This window comes from Plasmopara halstedii (genome assembly GCF_900000015.1).
Source record: "Plasmopara halstedii genome assembly, contig: Scaffold_42, whole genome shotgun sequence".
Classification (NCBI taxonomy): Eukaryota; Oomycota; class Peronosporomycetes; order Peronosporales; family Peronosporaceae; genus Plasmopara; species Plasmopara halstedii.
Window position 1 is genome coordinate 125960 of NW_020186963.1, and position 21950 is coordinate 147909.

The 21950-nt window shown below is 43.7% G+C and overlaps 5 protein-coding genes across 5 annotated transcripts; all 5 read left to right on the top strand.

Annotated features, from left to right (window-relative positions):
- Positions 1-2083: 2083 nt before the first annotated feature.
- On the top strand, positions 2084-4063 carry PHALS_09393 (uncharacterized protein; the record flags this gene model as incomplete). The annotated part of the gene is made up of 3 exons (XM_024722271.1): positions 2084-3222; positions 3287-3332; positions 3527-4063. The coding sequence occupies 3 exons, from the start codon at positions 2084-2086 to the stop codon at positions 4061-4063; spliced, it is 1722 nt and encodes a 573-aa protein (XP_024571635.1).
- Positions 4064-4539: 476 nt separating this feature from the next.
- Positions 4540-5899, top strand: PHALS_09394 (ran-binding protein; the record flags this gene model as incomplete). Its single annotated transcript, XM_024722282.1, has 5 exons — positions 4540-4596; positions 4671-4778; positions 4849-5322; positions 5398-5436; positions 5519-5899. 5 exons carry the CDS (start codon positions 4540-4542, stop codon positions 5897-5899), a joined length of 1059 nt encoding a protein of 352 aa, XP_024571636.1.
- Positions 5900-6996: 1097 nt separating this feature from the next.
- On the top strand, positions 6997-7381 carry PHALS_09395 (uncharacterized protein; the record flags this gene model as incomplete). The annotated part of the gene is made up of 2 exons (XM_024722293.1): positions 6997-7019; positions 7093-7381. 2 exons carry the CDS (start codon positions 6997-6999, stop codon positions 7379-7381), a joined length of 312 nt encoding a protein of 103 aa, XP_024571637.1.
- A 906-nt stretch (positions 7382-8287) lies between these two features.
- Positions 8288-8564, top strand: PHALS_09396 (uncharacterized protein; the record flags this gene model as incomplete). The annotated part of the gene is made up of 2 exons (XM_024722304.1): positions 8288-8302; positions 8382-8564. The coding sequence occupies 2 exons, from the start codon at positions 8288-8290 to the stop codon at positions 8562-8564; spliced, it is 198 nt and encodes a 65-aa protein (XP_024571638.1).
- A 3464-nt stretch (positions 8565-12028) lies between these two features.
- PHALS_09397 (sugar phosphate) lies at positions 12029-12466 on the top strand (the record flags this gene model as incomplete). Its single annotated transcript, XM_024722315.1, has 1 exon — positions 12029-12466. One exon carries the CDS (start codon positions 12029-12031, stop codon positions 12464-12466), a length of 438 nt encoding a protein of 145 aa, XP_024571639.1.
- Between the last annotated feature and the right edge of the window lie 9484 nt (positions 12467-21950).

Consider the following 21950-nt stretch of genomic DNA (forward strand, 5'->3'; position numbering starts at 1 on the left):
TACATTTACTTCCAAACTTGCCTTCTACTGCTCACTTCGTCTTCTCAACATTTCCAAAATAAGTTTCTTTCTGCTTTGACTCTGCAAACGCAGACCTTTGGGCAAGCAGCGTGAGTAAGATTCAAAGTGTGATATGACTGTGACCGCGATAAGGCTCACGGCGGTGAGTTCAGTGAAATGAATCTAATCAAATAAATACGATGGTCACACGATCGACAATAAATTATCACAACGTTCCGACGTATTGTCGCTTTCGACCGATTCAGACCCAAATTTAACAAGAATTACTTTATGAAAAACATGCCATAAATATGGCAATTGTCCTCAGATGTGGGGCTCACAAGCAGTACAAGCAAAGCTTATTGTTAAGTGACAGGTAAGCCGCCTCACGATTTATTCAGTGCTGTGCTCTAATTTGGAGCGAATGATCTGCAGAAGACGCTTTGATTAAAGCACAATCGTTGTTTTGGCGAAAAGCTACCTGTCGCCACAGAATGTATGAAAGTCTAATGACGGCTTTGTAGTGACAGAATGCTATTTAGCCGTAATACGATGGCGCATTTTGTTCGTTTTTTTGCTCAAAAGAGCTCTTGAAACGAAGGGTATTTATGCATGGTGAAGCCACTGACAGGAAGACTACATCAATGATAATGACAAACCAAAGTGGTGAGCTGGCTGAACGTTAGAGAGACTTAAGGCTCTTTATGTAATTTAAGGTCGTGCACTTTAGATCTGAATCCGTATGAAATTAAGCGCGGCTTGTAGACTGTACGTATGCGCAACGTTTCCAAGTAGAAAATTTAAAACGATAAATGTACAATGCTGGTCAAATGATCGGAGAGATTGGCAAGTGACACGATCGGATGTTGATTCTCGCTTTTACTCAAATGCTTCCGACTCTGATGTCTATCTAATACCTGACACTGTATCGTGCGATTACTTGCCCTCGACGTCGACATACTCTGACGTAACTGTATATACCAACAAACTGCTACATTCACGTAAGATGCATAATGCTTACGATTCTCGCCAGAACAGAACAAAATTCGACTTCGGAAGGCGTCTACATTTTGACGATAGCGATGATGCCACCGGAGAAGAAGTTAGCCATCCTATCTAAATTTCCGGCAAAAGTGTTTCGGCGTTAGAGTTGATCGAATGTCGGTGACTGTTAAACACCATTATTTTTGATTTTGATTTCTGTACCAAACAAACTCGTATGTTCAAAGCACACCAGAAATAGTTCGGTATTGTAAAAACTCACAGGGCAAAGCCTTAATAGAAAAAACGGCTACAAACACGGCAATATCTCACGAGACGACGTAGCGACATGGATGACGAGGGTGTGCTCATAACAGTAGATTTTTGCGAAAGTTTTGCACAGCAGAGCAGTGTGGAATGCCACGCTTCTTGATGAGCCATACTCCTATAAGCTTTATTGAAGAGGATTTCACGGCTTGAGTGAAGATGTTGACTGATACATTGATAGATAAGACTAATACCAACACACATATTTAACAAGTGATGCCGTTACTTTGCACAAACACATAATTTTGACAGCGATATGTGTATGGGAAGCTAACAAAATATTTGAGCTCATACTTTGCAGAGTTCCACCATGTAAACAATTCAGCGCTTGAAGTACTGATAATTAAATGATGTGAGCGTTTCGGTACAAATCATCATTTCGATCAAAGTCAAGTGTAAAACTGTGCAGTCAAATAACCACTTTTGGTATCAAAAATCAAATTGTAAAACGTCTGCAAACTTGAAATTCTCTCAATCTAAATTTGATAGGTAATATTATCAAATAGCTCTATCAAAACATAAGATTCTATGGATATCTTGAAATGTCGTAAAATCTGAGAAACTCATTACAAAGAAAACTTTCAAGAATTAGCTGATGGAATTTTCAGAAAGTGCATGTGACTTTCTCTTGTAATTTTTGGTCATACTCCGTAACGTTTACCGTATGGCAAGCGTCGCCGCAAGGAAACGGGTAAATTATGGGAAGTTAGCGTACAGCAATCACTCGATCTCACTTGTGTAGCATAGACACTTCTTCATACGTTGTTTTAATTCAATGGCCATACGACACGAAGTTAAGAGAGCGTCAGCAGTTGAAGTCAATACTCAACGTGAGATTTACCAAGAAGACAAGCAGCAGGAAGAGGAGCAAATTCGCTGGGCCCGACGAAGGTTTGCAAGTGAAGAAGATGAAAATCTACCAACTACATTAGCATTGACACTGCCACCAAAGATAATGATGAATAAGTCAGAAAGCCGATTTAATGTACTATCAAGTGGAAGAAGTCGACATTTGTTATTATCTGCTAAAACAGCCACGCAAGTCGAAACTATGTATGATTGCAATGGAGCATCGTTCGAAAGCAATCGAAATATTGACTTGCTTTCATCTGTATCGTCAAATGAAGCAGCTGCGGGTGCAACAAAGGCGCTGGAGCAGGGACTTATCTCTTCACAGATGTTTTCAACATCAGCTTTCGTGCCAGACGATGTACTTGTAGCAATCATTCAACGAGCAAAAAAGCAGCTAGAAGCCGTGTCTGAGCGTCGAGAAGAAGTGGGACGATGGAAGAAACTTGCAAGATCTAAGCCAAACTGTAAAGTCTACGAATCACTTAGTAAGATGAAAGATCAATTTAGTGTTATGGTTGTCATGAATTTGCCGTGCACCTTGCGAGAAATTGTGAGTGTTTTTTCAACGAGCAATGACGCTGAATTCCATCGTAGTATGGAAGCAGTTTTCGGGGATCAGTACGTTTATGGTGTAAACGTCCGCAGTGTGGACTGCGTATTACGTACGGAAGAATCAGGTGTTACCTCGCGCGTGGGTAGAGCAAGAGATAATTCTCGAGCCTCAGAGCTATCATCAAGAATCAGTGCAGACTTGATGACTGATTGCAATCCATCACATCAATTTGCCAAGCTTAATTTAAATGCAGTCTCTCTGATGCAGAAACATCGCTTAGTCTGGAAACAACGCAATTTGACATTTCTAGATTATCTAGACGAAACGATAGAGACAAAGTCTTTTACTCGCGTCATGCAGACATTGGATGTACAAGAAGAAGAACTTGATACTAGTTCTGTAACTATGTCATCATCAACGTGCGCTTCAAACTGTGAAGAGCATTACAGCCCATTTCAGATCCAAAATGGTGACGACATACGTCAGGAACTGAGAGGGATTTTTGCCGGGTATGTCATTAAGGAAAATTCTGACGCAAAATTGACGCGTGTATTCTTTTATTCAACTCATCAGCTTCGCTCCACAAAGCAGCCTCATTCGGCCGCACAACTTCTACGTGGTATGGTAGCTAAAGTCTGCCTTCTCGAAGCTGTAGTACTTCGACGTCGCTTAGGGTTCTATCCAATATCTCCATTTCCTGTGTCCCAGGATGAAGCCACTTTATCTTCATACTGTGCAACATGCTACACTCCGTTTAAAATGCTACGAAGGAAATATTTTTGTCGATTATGTGCCCATTACACTTGTCGAAAGTGTTCAAATGTACACGATGTAGAAAAAAGCGTGGGGCTTGTAGAGAAACATCGTGTATGCGTGTCGTGTGTACGCCGTGTGAGCTACAGCGTCTTCAGTATGAATGATTTTCCACCAAGTGTATCGTCAAACTTCAGTGGTGACAGATGGGCGTCGACACGATCTCAAAATTCGATTGAATTTGATGGCTTGGACCCGCCCATCATTGATTTGATTCCAGAAGACATAGAAAATATCAAACCTGTTGACACGAATCAGACTGGAGTGCTTGCGACTTTTGCGGACTTATTGCGTCGTAAAGATAAGAAACAAGAGCCACGAAAGCAAGAGGTGAACACTCAAAGAAAGCAACGGCCGCAACTTACACTTGACGACTTAAACTCGTGGATTCCAGGGTCACATCAAGAAGGTCGCAATACACCAAAAGAGTCCATTTCTCTCCTTGACAGTTTTAGTACATCTTACTCATCTGCCAGCTCACGTACTCGTGATTTTGCTTTCCGGCTGTCATCATCGCCAACGGGAGCGTCGGAATGATCAAGAATAATTTGCATGCAAATGAGAATGTAAATTTTTTTTTCACTGGCGCAACATTAGAGCATTAGTAGTAAAGAACCTATCCAATACAATTTTAGGACGAAAGAAGTCCAATTGTACAAACTTTTCTGGTAACGCTGAGGTATGTTCGATAGATCTTATAGAGCAATAGAACAACATAAAGTTCACATCTAGCTAAGCAGTCTTTCGAAACATGCAATGTAAAGGACATCAGCACCTAAGTCTCCGCAATATATTCATCGACACTTTAAGGCTCCTATTTTCAAGTTTGTTTACGATAATGATAAAATTATCAGGTTATCAATCAAGTGCTCAAATTTAAAAGGACGTATTTTGCAGACATGTTAACTTACCCAAAAGTCTTGTTGACACATCATGTTCAGGCTAAAATAGAATTTCTGCCAATGACAGATTTCTAGAAAGCGACCAGTCAGGAGGAGACTCGTCCAAGCACAATGGCCACCAAGGGCGACCACGAGAAACCAGAGACGGTGGACAACGAACACCAACCGGTGCAATTTCTTCTCTCCTCTAATCGATTGTATTTGATAAATGTCTAACTAATAATGCTGTGCACCAATATCAGACTATTAAAAAAGTGCGGCTAGATGAAGACGCTAATGTGGCGGAGGATGTCAAGAAAGTTAAAATCGACGAAGACGCCATACCACAGCCAGAAATTGGGAGTCATGAGGTCCGTTTATAGTTTTACTGTTTCTTATTCAAACGTTACTGTTGCTTATAACAATGAGTGATTGTTACAGGACGCAGTTCAAAAGATGTCGTCACCTGTGACGAAGCAGGATGCAGGTAGTAACACGAACGAAAAGGTGCCGAAGGAGGTCAAGCCAAACACCAATGGGAGTGCTTTTGGTGGATTTAGTGCATTTTGTGGTAAAAATGCATTTGCGGCATATACAACGCCTGCAAATACGAATGGGTTTTGCACGAAACCTTCGTCTACGAACGAGCCTAGTTTTGCAAAATTTACAGCTGAGACATCGACTGCTGATGATACTTCAACACAGTCAATCACAAGCATTGCCAGTTCAAGTCAATCTGGGGGATTTGCGTCGTTTCAGGGCAAGTCTCCTGTAACATTTGCGTCGTTTGCTACAGCACAATCGTCGCCAGATGATTTTGGTGCTAAAGCCTCATCAGCACTGGCAACAGACTTTTTGGATTCAGACGTGGCTCAAAAAGTGGAGCCAGTAGTCCCAGCATTAACAGAAGCTGAAGTAAGTTTATGTTTTTCTCATGTTTCGAATGGAAGTACTCGATCTGACACAATTTTTGCTTGGATAAATGCATAGTTGGCAAATGGGGAAGAGGGGGAACACATTTTGGTCGAGGTACGGATATATGATAATTCTCTTACTCAAGATAAAATCAAGATTTGTTGACAGCTATGATGTTCGCATTGATACCTTGAAGAAACGTGCAAAGCTATTTAAATTAGTAGAGAAGGACTACACAGAAGTCGGAATTGGCCCTTTGCGGGTTTTGAGCGCCAAAGACTCTGCGGTTGATAAAGTAACTGCGCGAGTGGTAATGCGACGTGAGTCATATCCTCATGGACCTGGTACCAAATTGCTACTGAATGCCAGTTTGGGCTCGTGCTTACTATGTGAGAAGAAGACAGAGAAGACAATGCAGTTGACTGTTTTGGAGGCAAATGAGGACTCGAGAGAGGACAACGAGTTTACACCCGTGACGTATTTGTTGCGTTATGGTAGTCCGGAGGATCTGGACATGATGATGATGCGGTTCCAAGCGCACATGCATTTGTCAACAAGTGTCACTTCGTCCAGTTAATTTTTTTGAATGGAATTGCTTTCGAGCTGTTGAGCTCGGTTTAAGCCGTGCAGTGACTATTAAACTCGCGAATAAACATAGTTGGTCGAATCACCATCAAAGTCACAATGCACTGCACTATGATGGACTGGACCAGTGGCTCGGCGAGTAAACGCCGACTAATCCGGTAGATTGATAAATTTTAGATTCGTCATATCGGAATGTGGAATAGATCAATTCGCAATTATTATAAATTCGCCACAATAACGTTACAGTATCATTACACATATACGAGTATGTGATTTTAAGGGCATATTTTTAAGGAGGTACATGAATTATATACTATCACGTCACGATACAGGCTTAATTGGCCAATAAACGTTGCCAAAACATACATGTATAAATTTACAGAGGTATTTAAAAAACAAACTGCAATTTATATCCTTTGCAGTCATATTATTCAGCGTGGTAATAAATACAAAATTATTAAAATTAAAATGCGGACGCGAGAGACCGCAAACCTCTGCTGTCTCTAAGTATAAGGCGCTTGGCATTACCGATGATATTACGTAAGACAATCCCATGCCCGCTGTCCAGTACAAACTATCACAGATTCAAGCGCTTTCTAAAGCTATGCTTAGAGATTACCAACTCCTTTAGAAGTCAAGTGCAGCATTTCTAATGTTCAGTCTGTGATGGCTAGTGGCGCTCAAATCAGGCCATACCTTACATGAAACTATCGTGAGCTATTTACAAAGTGAGCATCCTCAACCTTTACAGGAAGGTTAAAAGACCTTTGGACACTTAAATCGGCGCGTCCGTCGCAAGACGCAACGATAAAATATTCATCTTTGGTATCTCCTCAACTGTTTTCGACAATCGCGCGTCATGAAGCTCCCAAATGTATCGGGATTGCCACGACTTATCAAAGCCCGAAACGTCAATTTTGACGACCAAAAGCCATAAGTTTTGAGCTCTGCCTTTCTTTGGGGGAAATTTACTGACTTTGACATCCATGAGGCTTAACAGAACCCACTTTGCTCGTTGTGATTGCAAAAATGCTGTTCTAATGCATCCTGCGTGTAGTATATACCGACTAGATCACCTAATTAATTTTAATGACCTCAACGGAACGGGAAATGTCTGTTTGAAGTACACCTTCTCGATGAACAAGTTGATGCTGCGGTGCTAACCTTTAAATGAGGACCTACCAGCGTGACCTGGACGACACAGACGCACTCCAACCCAAGCCAATTGGAGAAACTACAAGCATTCAACGATGTTCAGAGAGGCAAGGTCATGGCCAATAACATGGAAATTAATTGCATGATGATGATATACATACCGTGTCACGTGTCGACGCGCACAAAAAAATTATATTACAAGCACAAGCGATGGCGAAATACAATCACGTGCAAGAGAAAACAACAGCGTGGTAGTAAGAAGCTCGGCCAAAAAAAGGGAGAAGGATCGAGTGATGTGGATCAAAGTGGTAAGGCTTAGGAAAACACAGATAAAGTACACAAGGAGCGCAAGAGCGATTGGGAAAATTTGATGCTAGGATCCAGAACATGTTTAGCTGGCGTCACAAGGTGATTTAGATGTTGAGATTACACAATGTTACTGATATAGTAGGACCTTGCTCGATTTTAGAATCTACTTAACTGTCACAGCGCGAAATTCAACACAGCTTTATTATTCCATTCCCAAGTCTGGCGATCATAGCTCATAGTATATCTTGACAATATATGGTTTGATTAACCCCCAAAATAGATCCATTAGATATGCAAGGCCTGTGACGTTCAGATTGACCCGGTGGCGTGGGTCGAATGGTCAATGCTTCTGGACCCTACGCTGTGTGGCGCGGGTTCGAGCCCCTCAGCGGACAAAATCTTAATCGTACCAGACATGCAAAAATGTTGGCTGCATGCTAAACATTACCGACAACAGCCAATAAGGACTTCGGGATGGCGACTCGTACAAGAAAAATAAATAATCAAAATCAAGAAAAAAATACCCCAGCGGAATGAAGCAAAGCAATATCTTAGTCAGGGCCGAGTAGGTATAGCCGTGTAATAAGATAATACATAGCTCGTTTCAACTGACGTTCAGATTGGTGTATTGTGCAGGGCAGAATCATCAAATTGTGACTTAACAACAGAATTTTGCCAAGATGACACCACCAGCTTAATGTGGAAAAGTGCCCCGCGTTGAAGTAAAACACGCTGCTAAGCCTACCAAAAAACCGTGAGCACTCAATATTCTTTATCAGCCCATTGGTAGTGGGTGCACAATACAGCTCCATATTGTCCGTACTACGGACTGAAACTTGACAAACGTTTTAAAGGCTGATCAAAATGTGGCAAACAAGCAAGGTGCTGTTAACGATTTCACATCAGTCGAGCTGACATGGGCGACCAACTGGTAGGATATACGGAGCCTTAGTTAGCGCTGATGTGACCTGAAATGAAAAGTACTATATGGGTGCCAAGAACAGGTTTAGGTTTGTCGCACCACCACGCAGTTTTGTGACGCTGTATCCTTTGTGTTCTTTATGAATCAAATTCTTTGTAAAGTTGTTCATTTATATGCCCAGATGTTTTTTATGGACTGCCTTACTCTTGTGGTAGAGAGTGAAAGTGTTAAATTATGTGCTCACCTCGGAACGGTTGAGGAGAATCTGTGATATCCTTCGTGTTTTTACAAAAAATCACATTTTTGAGTGGGTTTGCAGGAGTTCACATCAGCAAACACTGCTATCCTAGTTAAAATTTAGGGCGGGATATTTGGACTTTCGACCCTGCAGCTACACACTCCATGAGGCGCTTTTATTGCTTAACAAATGCTACTGTGTTAGCATGTCAAATTCATATTAGTTTTATTCAAATCGATCGTAATCTTCCGTTTAATCTTGGTGACGTTTCATTTGTAACCTGCGCATAGTAGCATCCATGTGTGTGCTCTGCAATACCAATGAAATACGTATCCTATAATAGAATATCTGCGCGTAATACTTGTGTCCCATGGACTGAGCGAAAAGTTTAAAAGTATGATGGTAAAGTGCTGCGATTAAGCATCATGATTACTCGGCACGATTGAGGCTTGTATGACTCCGTTATGTAGATACGTGGGCTGCTAGCATTACATAGAGATGTGTTGCTGGATTGAGATATCAGCTATGTATTTCTTCAAAACCAGCTCTTTCAAATTTACAACACATTATTCTAAAAGTGAAAGGAAAGTAAGTCGCCGATACTTTAAAAGCTCCTATTTCGTCGACTGGGTAGCGCGTAAGAGACAATTCTATTTGCGGTAGCTAACAATAACATGTGGAAGTTTGAGCTCTCCCTGTGAGAGGTTCAATCCAGCACTATCGATTTTAATATCAATCTCTTCAATCCGACAACCGAGTCTTAAAATGACTGTATTTTCTGTGTAGATGATGATGTGTTCACGTATCTGTCCACAAAGACGCGACACAAGCTTAACGACTAGACCCTCGAAGGGAGAAAGCATTTGGCGGACCAGGACCGAGAGCAAGAACTTGTATCCTGGAGGCATTTACCATTTGCAAAGATGCACTGGAGGGACGAAGTACCAGCTTCCTCAGAGCATTATAGAGCGAGAATGCTTCTGTTGAGCGTCACTTCGTTGGAGGAGAGACCAGATCATCCCTTCCAGCTAATAGAGAGTTTATAGATGGCCATGGAATCAGCCTTGCTTTATTAGTACGCCACGGCAGCGAGCTTCACGCTGACCGGATAAGTATAATCGCACAATATTTTTGTAATCGAGGTGCTCCGTCTTGAATACTACTCAAGTGAAAGAGATCGCGAATATTTGCATTGCCTGACCCGGTACTCGCCCGCCGTTTGAGCTAAGATATTATGAAGGCAAAATTCCAAGGGCTGAAAGTCTGATAGATGAGCAACCCTTTTTAAGAAACGGAAGCGAATATCATGACCATCGAGCATTTCATACAAATACATTTCGCACCAAAATCCTCGATGTCCAGCTTACCTTTTCTGGGGGAGCAGTGAATGTTGCATTGTTCCTAAAACAAATCTTTCGTGTCGCAATTGTTGGATATGTCGATAAAGGAACCCCCCCTCTAAAAAAGATCTGAAGCCTATATGTTCGGTCCGAAGAAAGTTCAAATTTGTACGCCATGAGCCATGGCTTAACCAAAAGACGAACACATGATGTGCCACTCAGGTTCTACTGGTGAAATTACGAATTTGCGATTTGTACGTACACCTTAAGATTCTTTGCAGCTGTAATTGGTATAAATCTGTACAACCCTTACGGAATAGATATCTTTAAGATGATGGAATCTCGTGAAGAAGAGGTCCATTTTACAGGTGGGCTGTTAGCCTCATGCCAGAAATGAAGATGGTTCTTTTATTGGATATAGAAACACGTCATAGTCTGAATATAATTAGTTCTTAGCTTACACAGCTAACAAAACATGAAGTCCGCAGTGGGGCTCAATGACACCGTGCATAAGCGACTGATCAACACCTGCAGCAAAATTTCCACCTTGCTCTATTTACTTAACCGTGTCCGCCCTTTGCTTCTGGAAGGGGCGTACAAACACGATCTCTGTGCGTTGAATAAGGTGGTTTCTATTTTTAGGATTCATTATTTCATGCGCGGCGAACCGGTAACGCTTAGTTGGAACACAAATTGGTCGATTATCTGTCTCTGGGGCGCATAGACATGTTAGCTGTTGCTCCGAAGACGCGAGGGGAGCGGTGGCACAAGAGCCAAAATGGTTATCGCTCGTCTACAGGGTATGAAATTGCGACAGTGAAACACTTCCGAGAGCATTCAAACAAGCATCGATGACAGAACTATTTGACACCAATCATCACACAGCTGATGTTGAGCGCTCAGCCTTTTGAGAGTGATAACAGAGTAAGAACTCTGGATATCGGAAGCTGAGATGGTCATGCAATCACCCTTGCTCAGGACAGACTAACATAGCGTTTGGTTTTGTGGTCTGCTTGGAGAAATACCACGGACCTACTAACAAGAGATTTCGCTGTCCTGACGACAACAAAAGTTATTTATGAAAACGGCATCTCAGGTTGGGAAGGTTCGAAGCGATCTACATCACGGATGCTTGAACCGCATCATCTTAAGTTTTGTGCTCTTCTTGTGTGCTTGTCAAGACAGGCGAAACGATTGGTCGATGTTGAGGAGTTATGAGATCTCTTCGCCGCGTACCAACAAATTTCTTTCAAAAGCATGAACGGTTTTAATTTCTATGGAGGATTTTCGGATGAGTGTGGATTGTACTGAGAATGTTTGCGTCCTCATCTTCTCATTTGAAAGGCGCTGGATACCGCATTATCCTGGAGGACAGCTTCCGCGCCACAAGGGTACCATAAAGCGAAGGCTCCTATCGATCGCCAAGATTAATGACCATGCTAATAGAGAGAAGAAATGATTTTTTACTCCCGAGCTGCCCCGTACTCGCGCTTGCGGCATTACAATCAGCCACGTCTTCTTGTGGTAATCAAATCGCCACGCCTTGCGGGCGTTTTTTTTCCGGCTAAGAGCTTTGAATGGTTAAACCCCCACGCAAAAGTACCCGATCATTCTCTAGCAAGGGAACGTCGAACTTCAGTAGGCACAAAGGACCGGCTCTGAAAGAACTGGACTTTATTATACCCCGTGGAGGTTGTGTTTGATGGAAACAAGCCATAAAGAAGCAAATTGTTCCCAGAGAGGTTGGTCTCAATGATAAATAAAATTGACTGTCAACATCAGCATCATAGGATTTTACAGGCACGAAATCTCGCTCTGATAATCTCAAAAGCATCGTGCAATTACGTTTATCAAAAGTTTATAGAATGCAGAGGTATTGATAGCGCTAATTCTGGGACAGCATCAGCGCGCCTTGCAAGCAATGTTTGAAGATTTGAGTGTGTGATACTTCAGCCTTTTCCACGTCAGAAAATCGTTATTATCTTAGATGTGGCGTTGTCTTGAGCGTCGTAAGCCATGGGTTGACTAAAAACCATGCAGTTCTTACTTGAAGGGTCTACTTCGGTATACACTTTATATGCGCTTGGTATATATGTCAGGTATGACAAATGTTTTTAAAAAAAATTCAACACAAATGTGATTAATGGACAATTTTGTATGTTCGTGCCATTTTCAAAGACAGCACAAGCTTCGACGCATAATTGCTGGTGGTATGTGGGTTACAGCAGCTATGCTTTACTCCTTGGATTAGGAGAGTTGGGTAATATCCATGCACTTAGCTATTGTACGATACTATGGGGGCTTAATGGCCTTATCCAATCAAGTGGCAATGTTTCAGTAATGGGCAAGTGGTTTAACGAAAACGAACGAGGTGCAGTACTTGGAATCTGGAGTGGAAATGGATGTCTTGGTAACACTGTCGTTACGGTCGTTGTCGCTTCAATGTTTGCATTGGTCGAGAAAGCATTAGCATGGAAAATAGCTCTTGTGGTAGCAGCTGGACTGGACTCAAAGGATGTAGCGTATCGCTATGAGCGATCAGAAGACGCCAAACCAGATGTAGCCATCCACAAAGATCAGACTGAATTAATGTAGAAGTTGGAAAAGCTGATGGTGCATCCCTGGAGTGAGGATTTGTGCTAAGTCGTTTTAGCAATCGAAAGTGTTGGTATGTGCTTGTCTTTGTCATCAAGTTTTTCCATACGCAATGACATCTGTTTGTGTTAGGTCAGTCAACTACGCATTGTTCGTTTGGCTTCCGTTTTATCTAACAGTCTCACTCCACATGGACAGCTCACAAGCTGGTACTTTTTCGGTATGTTTCTAGCGTAATTGCCAAGATAACAAGTATAGTCTTAAATTAAATGTAAACATGATTTATAGATGCTCTTCGATATTAATCAATTCTTGGTGATTTATCAGCGGATTAGTCTCGGACAGAATGAGCCTATAGTGGTAACGATGTTGCTCTTCTCTTGGTACGTCATTGAACAAATTGAAGTATTATTACAATGTATTACGCTATACTTTATGGATGGTGCATCTTATCATGCGACAGCGTTACTATTGCTCACATCAGGATTTATGCTCGGTGGCCCTGCAACTCTAATCAGTACAGCTATTTCAGCTGATCTTGGCACTCACAAGAGTATCAAAGGGAATGCGAAAGCTTTATCGACTGATAAGTCAGCAGTGTTGTGTTAAGTGCACTCCGTGAGGATCGTTGAACCCGACTGAGTTGTGGTGAGTATTGTTATTCACTCGTGAGCGAAATAACAGGGATAGTTAGTACTAGGGCAGATAATTAATGCCCGACTCACTGCTCTCAGCAGAATCTCTTATAGGGCTGAATAAACTATCTGTACCAAATATTACAAGACAATGAGGATATCGAGGGATGTGGTTGTTACCTGTAAAGAAGCTAAGCGCATCATCTATCATGGATGAGACTGTTATCGAGAATACTCGTAGATCACATAGTGCGAAAATAAGACGGGCATATGGGGATGAAAAGCTTTCACGTCGTTCTAAGAAGAGCTTCATCACAAGTGCTGTCATTAAAGCGAGGGGTGCATCATGAGTTTGAATTGGGGTTGTCGTAATCAAGGAAACAGGGGGGGGTGCTATTGGCACTTTATCCCATGCAAGTAACAATGACGGTGTTAGGGATAAAAAGTAAATCTTTATTCAGCACTTACTTTTTGTTTTGGTCAGTCAACGACAAAAAGCAAATTGTGCGTGCTGAAAGTAACGTCAATGCCGCCACTATTTCAGCGCGGAAGTAAATCTTCAAGAAGAAAGTTCTGTCGATGAGCATGGTCGGCTGCACTTTCTCGGTGTATATACTCGTTATGGGTATCTCCAGCCGCTCATGAAAGCGAGCAATATCTCGTCACTATGGTGTCGACTTACAATCGGATACTCGGAAGGTTCTGATTACTTGACATGCAACATCGAGGCCCAATCGACTGATTACATCAGCTAATCGTGTCACATCAAGACTATGCACAAATTTCATTTGACGACACATTTGTTTATACGTTCACGAATGCAGCTGTGAGAAGCATATCAAATCCTTGTGAGCAATGTTCAAGTGCATGTGCTGCAATAATCCACATGCTAGTGTAGACAAATGTGATTTTAGCGCCGACATCATCCCGGTGCAATTTACGTGGGGGCTGAGCACAGTGAGCACGTTTTGGGCTGGCTGCGTCTCGTCGAGTGAGAATTGAAGAATTTCACCTGAGCACGAAACTTTTTCGGTGTGGCTTAACTGGAGAATACCTCTGCACCGTTACCACGATTTACTTTCCAATCATCATTTGTGAAGGTCGCAACCTTTTGCGAGGACTGGTTCAGGGGCACGGGAGGGAATTTCTGGCAAATATATGGCTCGATGAGCTAGGCTTGATAAGGTATGAAGAGTGGAGCAAAGCCTCATGCACAATAGCCTCCCCATAAGTTGTCACTTCTGCGCAATGTGTGAAAAGACAAAACTGTGTGAACCCTCACAGTTGTCCGCTCTTAGTTAATAAAAATGTAACGGGGTAAGCACTGTAATCTCGTGCTCTTATGCATTCATATTTGTCAACAAGCACACAAATAGCAATATCTGCGAGAATGGTAGAGGCCCGAATAGAATAGGTCCGTGTTGTACGTGGGCAGCTTGCCGCACGCCAAAAAAATGGAGACAGTTTCATTGTTAGAGCCAGTAAATGTATACAGCAAGAACTAGACAAGAGAGCATTAATCTAATATATATAATGTATAATATATTCTTGAAATAGCTGATACCTAGCTATTTTATTGATCTCGGATCTGCTTCCGATAAGAGCGCACAATCCTAACTTTTGCGCGTTTGTTTACATGGTCTCTAAGAATCAGAAGTTCCTCTACGGTAAGTGCGCGGCAATGGCGTTGCAATGGGGCTCCTTGGAGAAATGTTTTGCGCGACATGTGAGCTGTAAGCCTGACGGCATATTTGATTTATCTAGTTGGTAATCAAACATGGTACAATAGATGGCTGCGGTGCACTTTGCACAGAAAAAGCATGGCCTGGAACAGTCCTCATGTGAGAACACACAAAGGTGAGTACCTGCAGTCCAACCCATAGCGTCGTCAAGAGCCCTTGCCGTGATTAAGTCGGTAAGTTACTTCGTTATTTGAAGCGTGATAAATATATAGGACTGATTATATCTATACTAAAACATGATATGTATAAACTGCTATATCTCATAATATGGTTGTTTTTAGTTTTTGACGAGTGGTTGATATCTTTCGTGTACCAGGGACCTCTTCCTTACGGAGTCTTGTCATTTTTATAGATGCCGATACATCGGTAAATGAGTGTAATAGCAATTGTGTAAAGATGCAACGTGAAACCCATAAATTTATGCTATATTGTCTCTTGCACATAATTACAAAACGGAATGGTGTATGTTTTTATCCTGTTGCACCCTCCCTCACATCCCCCCCAAGATGATGTGAGCTATACGAGAGCTTGCAATACTTTTGTCATTTTAAGACACGGCACAAAAGGCAAGCTATCATTGCGCTTGGAATCGAGCTTCCGACTTTGAACTTTGCTGAGCTTACTACTTTCAGCATATGTACCGGACGCTTTCTCATGTGTGAGAAAGCGCGAGATAGCTCCAAAACAGGCGCGATCCTCACCTCCGGCGCTCTCAAGGCAATACTTCGTGAGGAGCTCGAAGTGTTCTTCGATAAGCACGATGCAGCGACTCACCGACTTCGAGCCAACTACCATCGCAGTCACTAAAAAAGACATGTTCAGGTATTCATCGAAGGAGGGCTTGTCGTGCTAAACATGGTCCTCTTCATCTCTGTACAAGTCACGAGCTTTATACTCTCTTTTATGGCTGGCAATATTCCGATGTCTTGCCGTGGAGCTCACCGCAATGTTAGGCCCAATACCAAGTCGGCACGACTCTTGCCTATGTTATCCAGGTATACTTATGGTCTAAACAGTCTCAAGTCGCTTGCCGCGTTACCGGCACTGAGGTCGGGATAATCACCGTAACTGTCTCTGATGATCTATTGGGGCTGTGGCGGCCGCCGCCTTTTTCCGAGTTGCTCAGCAGGCGTCAAAATCGATACGGGCTAGATGTAGGAAATGATCTCTGATAAATTACTTCACACAGGTTTGCTTGAGAGGGCATCAGTGGTTTAAATCTGCGTCGCAGCTTTAGAGCAGCGGGTAACAGTGACAGTTGATGGTGAAGAAACTGCTCTGTCGACATTAGAGCTTTTGAAATCGGGGTCGTGGTACAGCTTTAGTAAACCAACGGAGCGCAAAGGATGTTTTCGCATCCTTTTTTGCGTATTAAGAGTATAACTTAATATCTTCTTCGCTGCGACCGTTAACATTTGATATAGCGCGATAGCAACTTTTACATGATACCGCAGACATAACGGCACTTGCTCTTAGTGGTTTGGTATCTGTTTATATAATACGTCGTTCTACATAAAAACTTCATCACTCGGGCAAGATCATTCTGCGTCGTTGCTAAGTATACCTTTGGTATATTTTTGAGATGCGATATACGCCGGATCGGCTGATGGTTTTGTTGATTCTCATTTTTGCCGCCCCGGATTGAATTGTCGCAATTCACGACCGTAACGTGATACATTCTAAATTTAATGAGAGCGTACTATCTTGCAAGTAGATCCTTGACAAGATCAAAGTTACACTTCTTCACAGCTCAAACTACAAGACTCGATCACAATCACGCAGATTTGCCCAATGGTATTTACAGGAATATAAGTGCAGCCTTTTGCAAAGGCTGCGCTACAGACAACGGGAAATTGCTTATCTGGACTCGTAAGAGCCAGAATGGAGGTACGCATAAGGCTTTTGCTTCCAGATTTAAATTGCACCACCTTATCACACCCCAGCACATGTTGACATCATTTTAATTGAGTGGAAGGTATTATCTGGACATAGACAGCACGATCCATGTGCAAGTAGATGGCCAGGTCAGGTTGCTTTTTTGGGTTATTTAAAACAGAGCTCCGGCCAAATTGCAACGACCGGCTTTTTTGCGGGATCTAACCGCTGGTGATATCTTCGATCAAGTCAAATTGAAAATGAATCTTGTCAGTGCCATTGACACGCTTGTCTATATCAAAGTATAGCTCATTCAATGCATACTTCTAAGCACTGATCGCAAGTGTTTAGTTTGGTTATCCACATCCAACTTCTCTTGCTCTGCGCGCCTATGTTATCAAAATTGATTTCTGCATAGCACCGATTTGGCTCGCGCAGCTGTGACTCCAGATAACTGTAGTTGCTAGCGCGTCAAAAAGTCCCTGTGATGTATTCAGCCATTTTTGGGGCCCCTATTTGGAATATTCGCTGCTGTGATAAAGAAATGTCGCAGACATTATCAGTAGTTGATATTATTCACAAACCAGGTCAAAAATACCGAACTAAGTGCAGCCAAACATGCTGATCAGCACATCCTCCGTCAGAATTGGCGTTTATGCCGGCATTTTGGCTAAACACGAGAATGTTTGATTTGCCACATGCAATTATCCTTTCTGTCGAAATTCATCTTCGGATGAGAAGTTTATTCTCGTACAAAAGAAGGCGTCAACGACTCTATATTTTCCATTACTAAAAATTATCACCGTGAGACGCAATGTTTGGTTTTGAAGACCAAGTCAACTCCATGATGCATTTTCGTATCCGGCGGTAAATGCGTGGTTTTTTTCTTGCCACCACGTTGTGACCCTCCTTTGAAATACGAATGAATCTAATAAATTGTCGCTCCATTCTTCGCACTCAGTGCTCTGCGAGTGTATTCAGTTACAGATTCTTTAATGGCGCATACAAGCTTAATTCCTCCTCCGGTGCCAACCGCGCCGAATCGACGGCCTCAGTGTCTTACAACTACTTGCACATATCCCCGAGGGATAATATGTCCGGCTTAATTATATCTGGTGCTGATGGTAATGAGGAGGAAAGACGTAATACTTTGATCACCACCCGGGTCACTCCGTTCACGAACGAGAGATCTTTCTCGCCAATCATCGGTGAAGCCTCACATCTCCGAACGGTTTATCATTACACTATCGTGCTGACTCAGCAGTACCGTCACATCCAGACATGAATTACCCGTATTCGATAATATTCAAAGATTAAGTCGTAGATTTGTTTTGAAGCATACGCTATATGAATGGCTCTGAGCTAGCGTTGCAAGCTACTTTTTCTACGAGTTGAGTTAATGAGTGTCGTTTAATTTTGTCAAATAGAATGCAGCGTGTGTACACAACCGTACACCTGGATGCATGTTGGTATCCAAAATCCTCCTCACCACAAATATTTGATGCAGCGGGGCTCCCGTAGCTCTAAGGTAAGGTCACCGACCATACATTTTTATAAGAACCAGTACGAGTGCAGCGGGTCGCAATCCACTGCCTCCAAGCTGAAAATCTTAACCAAGGTAAGTGAACTCTTCCGTTAACGATTGAATCTGTGTTTAATTGCTTTAGTTGCGGCAGAGCCACAAATATCTAAACCTTAGATTTCCCTAATTCATATTAGTAGCACCTAATTAAAATAGTCGAACCTAATTCAGATGTATTACCACTGGCAATCCTGCCACAACATCTTGTGCGACCGGCCCTTTCATAGAATGGTACGTGTCACCCTGTTACACTCTCCACCATTCAAATTGTGGACATCCGCAATTCACATTTAACGGTCGCCTCGCACGAGGCTCTCGTGTCTGAGATACCGTTGCGCTTTAAGAACAACCACAAACATTCTCCGCTCTATAAGCCCTGTGTCTATGACACAAAAGATACCCAGCCTAGCTGGTCCCGATGCAAAGCCCTTCTACTTCTGCGCAGGGTTCATCTCCGAACAGTAAGTCCGCGGCAGCACGGTATGCACACCCTAGGCCCTTGGCAGCTGAGTGCAAAACACCGCGCCCGCCCCGGACGACGAATATTGTCGCCGAGTAGTTGAAGAAAAGTCGGATACTCCTTTCCACGCGGCGCGACGTGAACCCTGCTCGAAACTCGCGGGCGCTGTGTTGTTTTCGACCTTTCGACTTTCGAGAGAAGTGGTATTATTACTAATCGCATCGACGAGGCACAAGAGCAGCAGTTAAAGGATGCCCACATGGCGGCTCTCATGCACTCGTATCCACGCTCGGTCATACCCCTCGTGTGGCGTACGGCTTCCGATCGGCGGATGCTGCTACCGAAGCGAAAGACGCGATCACCCGATCGTTAGGCGTCTACATAGTCGGACCCTCGGCTACACTAGCTGAGCTGAAAATCGGAGAGCTTTTCGAGCTAGCTTTTTGGTACGACAAGAAATCCCAATGGATCGGTACCGCGCTCGACTTCAAGCTCAGAAAGAAGACGCTTCTGTAACCAAAATGCGGACTATTCCTGTGGTGCTCGCTCCTGGCAGAATCGCTGCAGCTGGTAGAGATTTCTTTGAAGATTGGGGTGCTGCCGCACCGGAAACTTTCCTCGCTGTCTACCTTACAGCGAAGCCACAAGGGAGTGGACACGCGCGAAAAGCGCCATCTTTAAATTTTTGCCAAAATCAAGGCGCAACGCCGATTTCTTGACAAAATAGGACCCCGAGTTCTTCAGCAATAATTTATTTCTTGATACCGTTTTGCAATAAGTAGACAGCACCCGGACTCAATAAATTAATATATATATATATGCATCTCTTCAAACGGCGGCGGCTCTGTGATTTCTCACACGACTGAGTTTACAACCACAGCAGCTCAGGTCGTAGCATGAGCTCGGCTCATGGCCCTTCGACTTCCCGAGCTGCCGCCAAGAAGCACATGAATCACGACGACGCGACGCGTCATCATCCTTCTGATAATAAGCGTTGACAACATCATTGCAGTCCTGCAGTTGTGGCACCTCAAACTTTTATGAGTTCTCGGGGTTTGGGTATCACCGCCGCTCCACAAGATATTGGATTCGACCCCGTCGATGACGTCGACCCACAAGGCGTTTCACGTGGTAGTGGACGTCACAACTCTCATCGAGAACAGTCGACGGCGGGCGATGACGATTTGGTTGATTACAGTTCAGTGACTCGCGATGCTCTCCGAGCGTTGGAGGACAAAGTCTGTCATCATCGTCATTCCGCCGAGCTTCTTTTCAAGGTCTCATACCGCTGTGCGGAAGGCCTCGAGGACCTGGCGCAGTTTTTGCACCGACTGTCTCGCGTTGAGGATTATCGTGCTCTGTCGGAGCAGCTCCTAGCCGTCAAGCAGTCGCTTCGTGCGACGGTGGAGCACCTTGCTCCACTGAACAAGATTGTTGCACTCCGTACTCAGAATTAGTTGCTGGTTCATCTTCCGGGTTTCCGGGCGCCTGTGGGCGCCGCCCCGGCACCAACGCTTCCGCGTCGATTTGCGCCGGATCCCGGTACGGCTTAAATAAGCGTGCGCATCCTTCTCGGAAGGTTAAGCATTTGCGCAAGGCTTAGCTTGGCCATTACATTAAATAATCCAATAAATCTTGGATGGAGCTTTGTCAAGGATGACAGCAAAGACTTCGTGTGTAGGAAGGTATTTAGTATTTAATAAACGATCTCAGAACATTCACCATTTCTTCTGCTTCTTCCGTCAGCATATTATTTCTGCATGTCTTGGCTATCAGTCATCGCATTGCGAACGTGTCGTAGGACACCCAGTCTGGTAGACAGGAAGTCGTCAACTTCTTTACGGACAGAAAGTGGACTGACATCAGCTAGCCTTTCAGCTATTTCTCTCCCACCAAGCCCTAATGGCGGTGTCAGCGGGACGCGAGGATTAACAAGCCCGTTCACGTAGAACGGTGTGTAGCTGATAGATGAAAACACTGCATTGCTCGGAGCAAACACTACAATTGGCAACATTACAATTCATGCGCTTCAGCGTCTCAGCGCAGACGCTGCGAAGAACGTTTTCAACGCCGCGATTTACGCGCTCAGTCTGACCATCTGTCTGTGGATGGTCCGCCGTTGACATAGTCAACTTGGTGCCCAGCATTCTGAAGATTGTCGACCAAATCTTCCCAGCGAAGCGCGGGTCTCTATCAGGCACACTTGACTCTAAGAGTACATGTTGTTGAAAACCAAAATTATCAAGCGGCGTCGCTGTACCCATAATGGCGATGGCGTCCGGCACTACCGCAAGATGAGCCAATTGCTCAAACGGTCCACAAAGATCACCACATCCGTGTTGACCGCCAAGTCCTTCAGCAGATCACACAAAGTCCATACTCATGTACTACCAACACCCGGATGGCACCGGCGAACTGGCCAGCGGCGCTGCCGCGTTCGGAGAGGTTCTCACACTTTGATACGTCTCACATGTGCGAGCATAGGTGCTCATCTATTTGTATAGCTTGGGCCACCAGTAGTGGCAACTTACAGAGCTGCAGGTCTTCTAACGCCCGAGATGACCACTACATGTGGTGTCGTGGACCTCATAAAGATTACAGTACTTCAATTCCTCATCTCGAGGAGCCACAATTCGTGGCGTATCTGTCGTGTCGGCTCTACATTACAGCAATCCATTAATCAACGAATACCGGTGTAGTTGTGCGCGCAATCGCGCCGACAAATCCTTGTCCGAGATTTTAAACTCCTTGTTTCCGAGAGCTTGTAGTAGCAGTACACACATATTAGCACTCGCGTATGCGGCGCGGATCAAATCCGTCACTGACGACATCACCGTCGCGATGTGAGCAAGCGCATAGTCCGGACTGCGTGACAATACATTAGCCAAGGCATTCTGCTTTCCTGGCTTATACTTCACCTCAAAGTTATATTCTGCAAAGAAGGAAGGCCACCTGGCCATCCTCTGCGAGAGGTGAAGCGACTGAGTCGCAGTGCGTAGTGACGCATGATTTGTGTAGATCACTAACGTCTTTGAGCCAAGGAGGTGCACCTAGAGATTGACAAGTGCATACTTAATCGCAAGTAGTTCCTTGTCGTGGGCTGAGTAGTTCGTCTCCGCAGCCTTAAGCTGACGAGATTCGAACGCGATTACCCGATCTCGCCCCTCGGCGTCTGCTTGCAGCAGTGCAC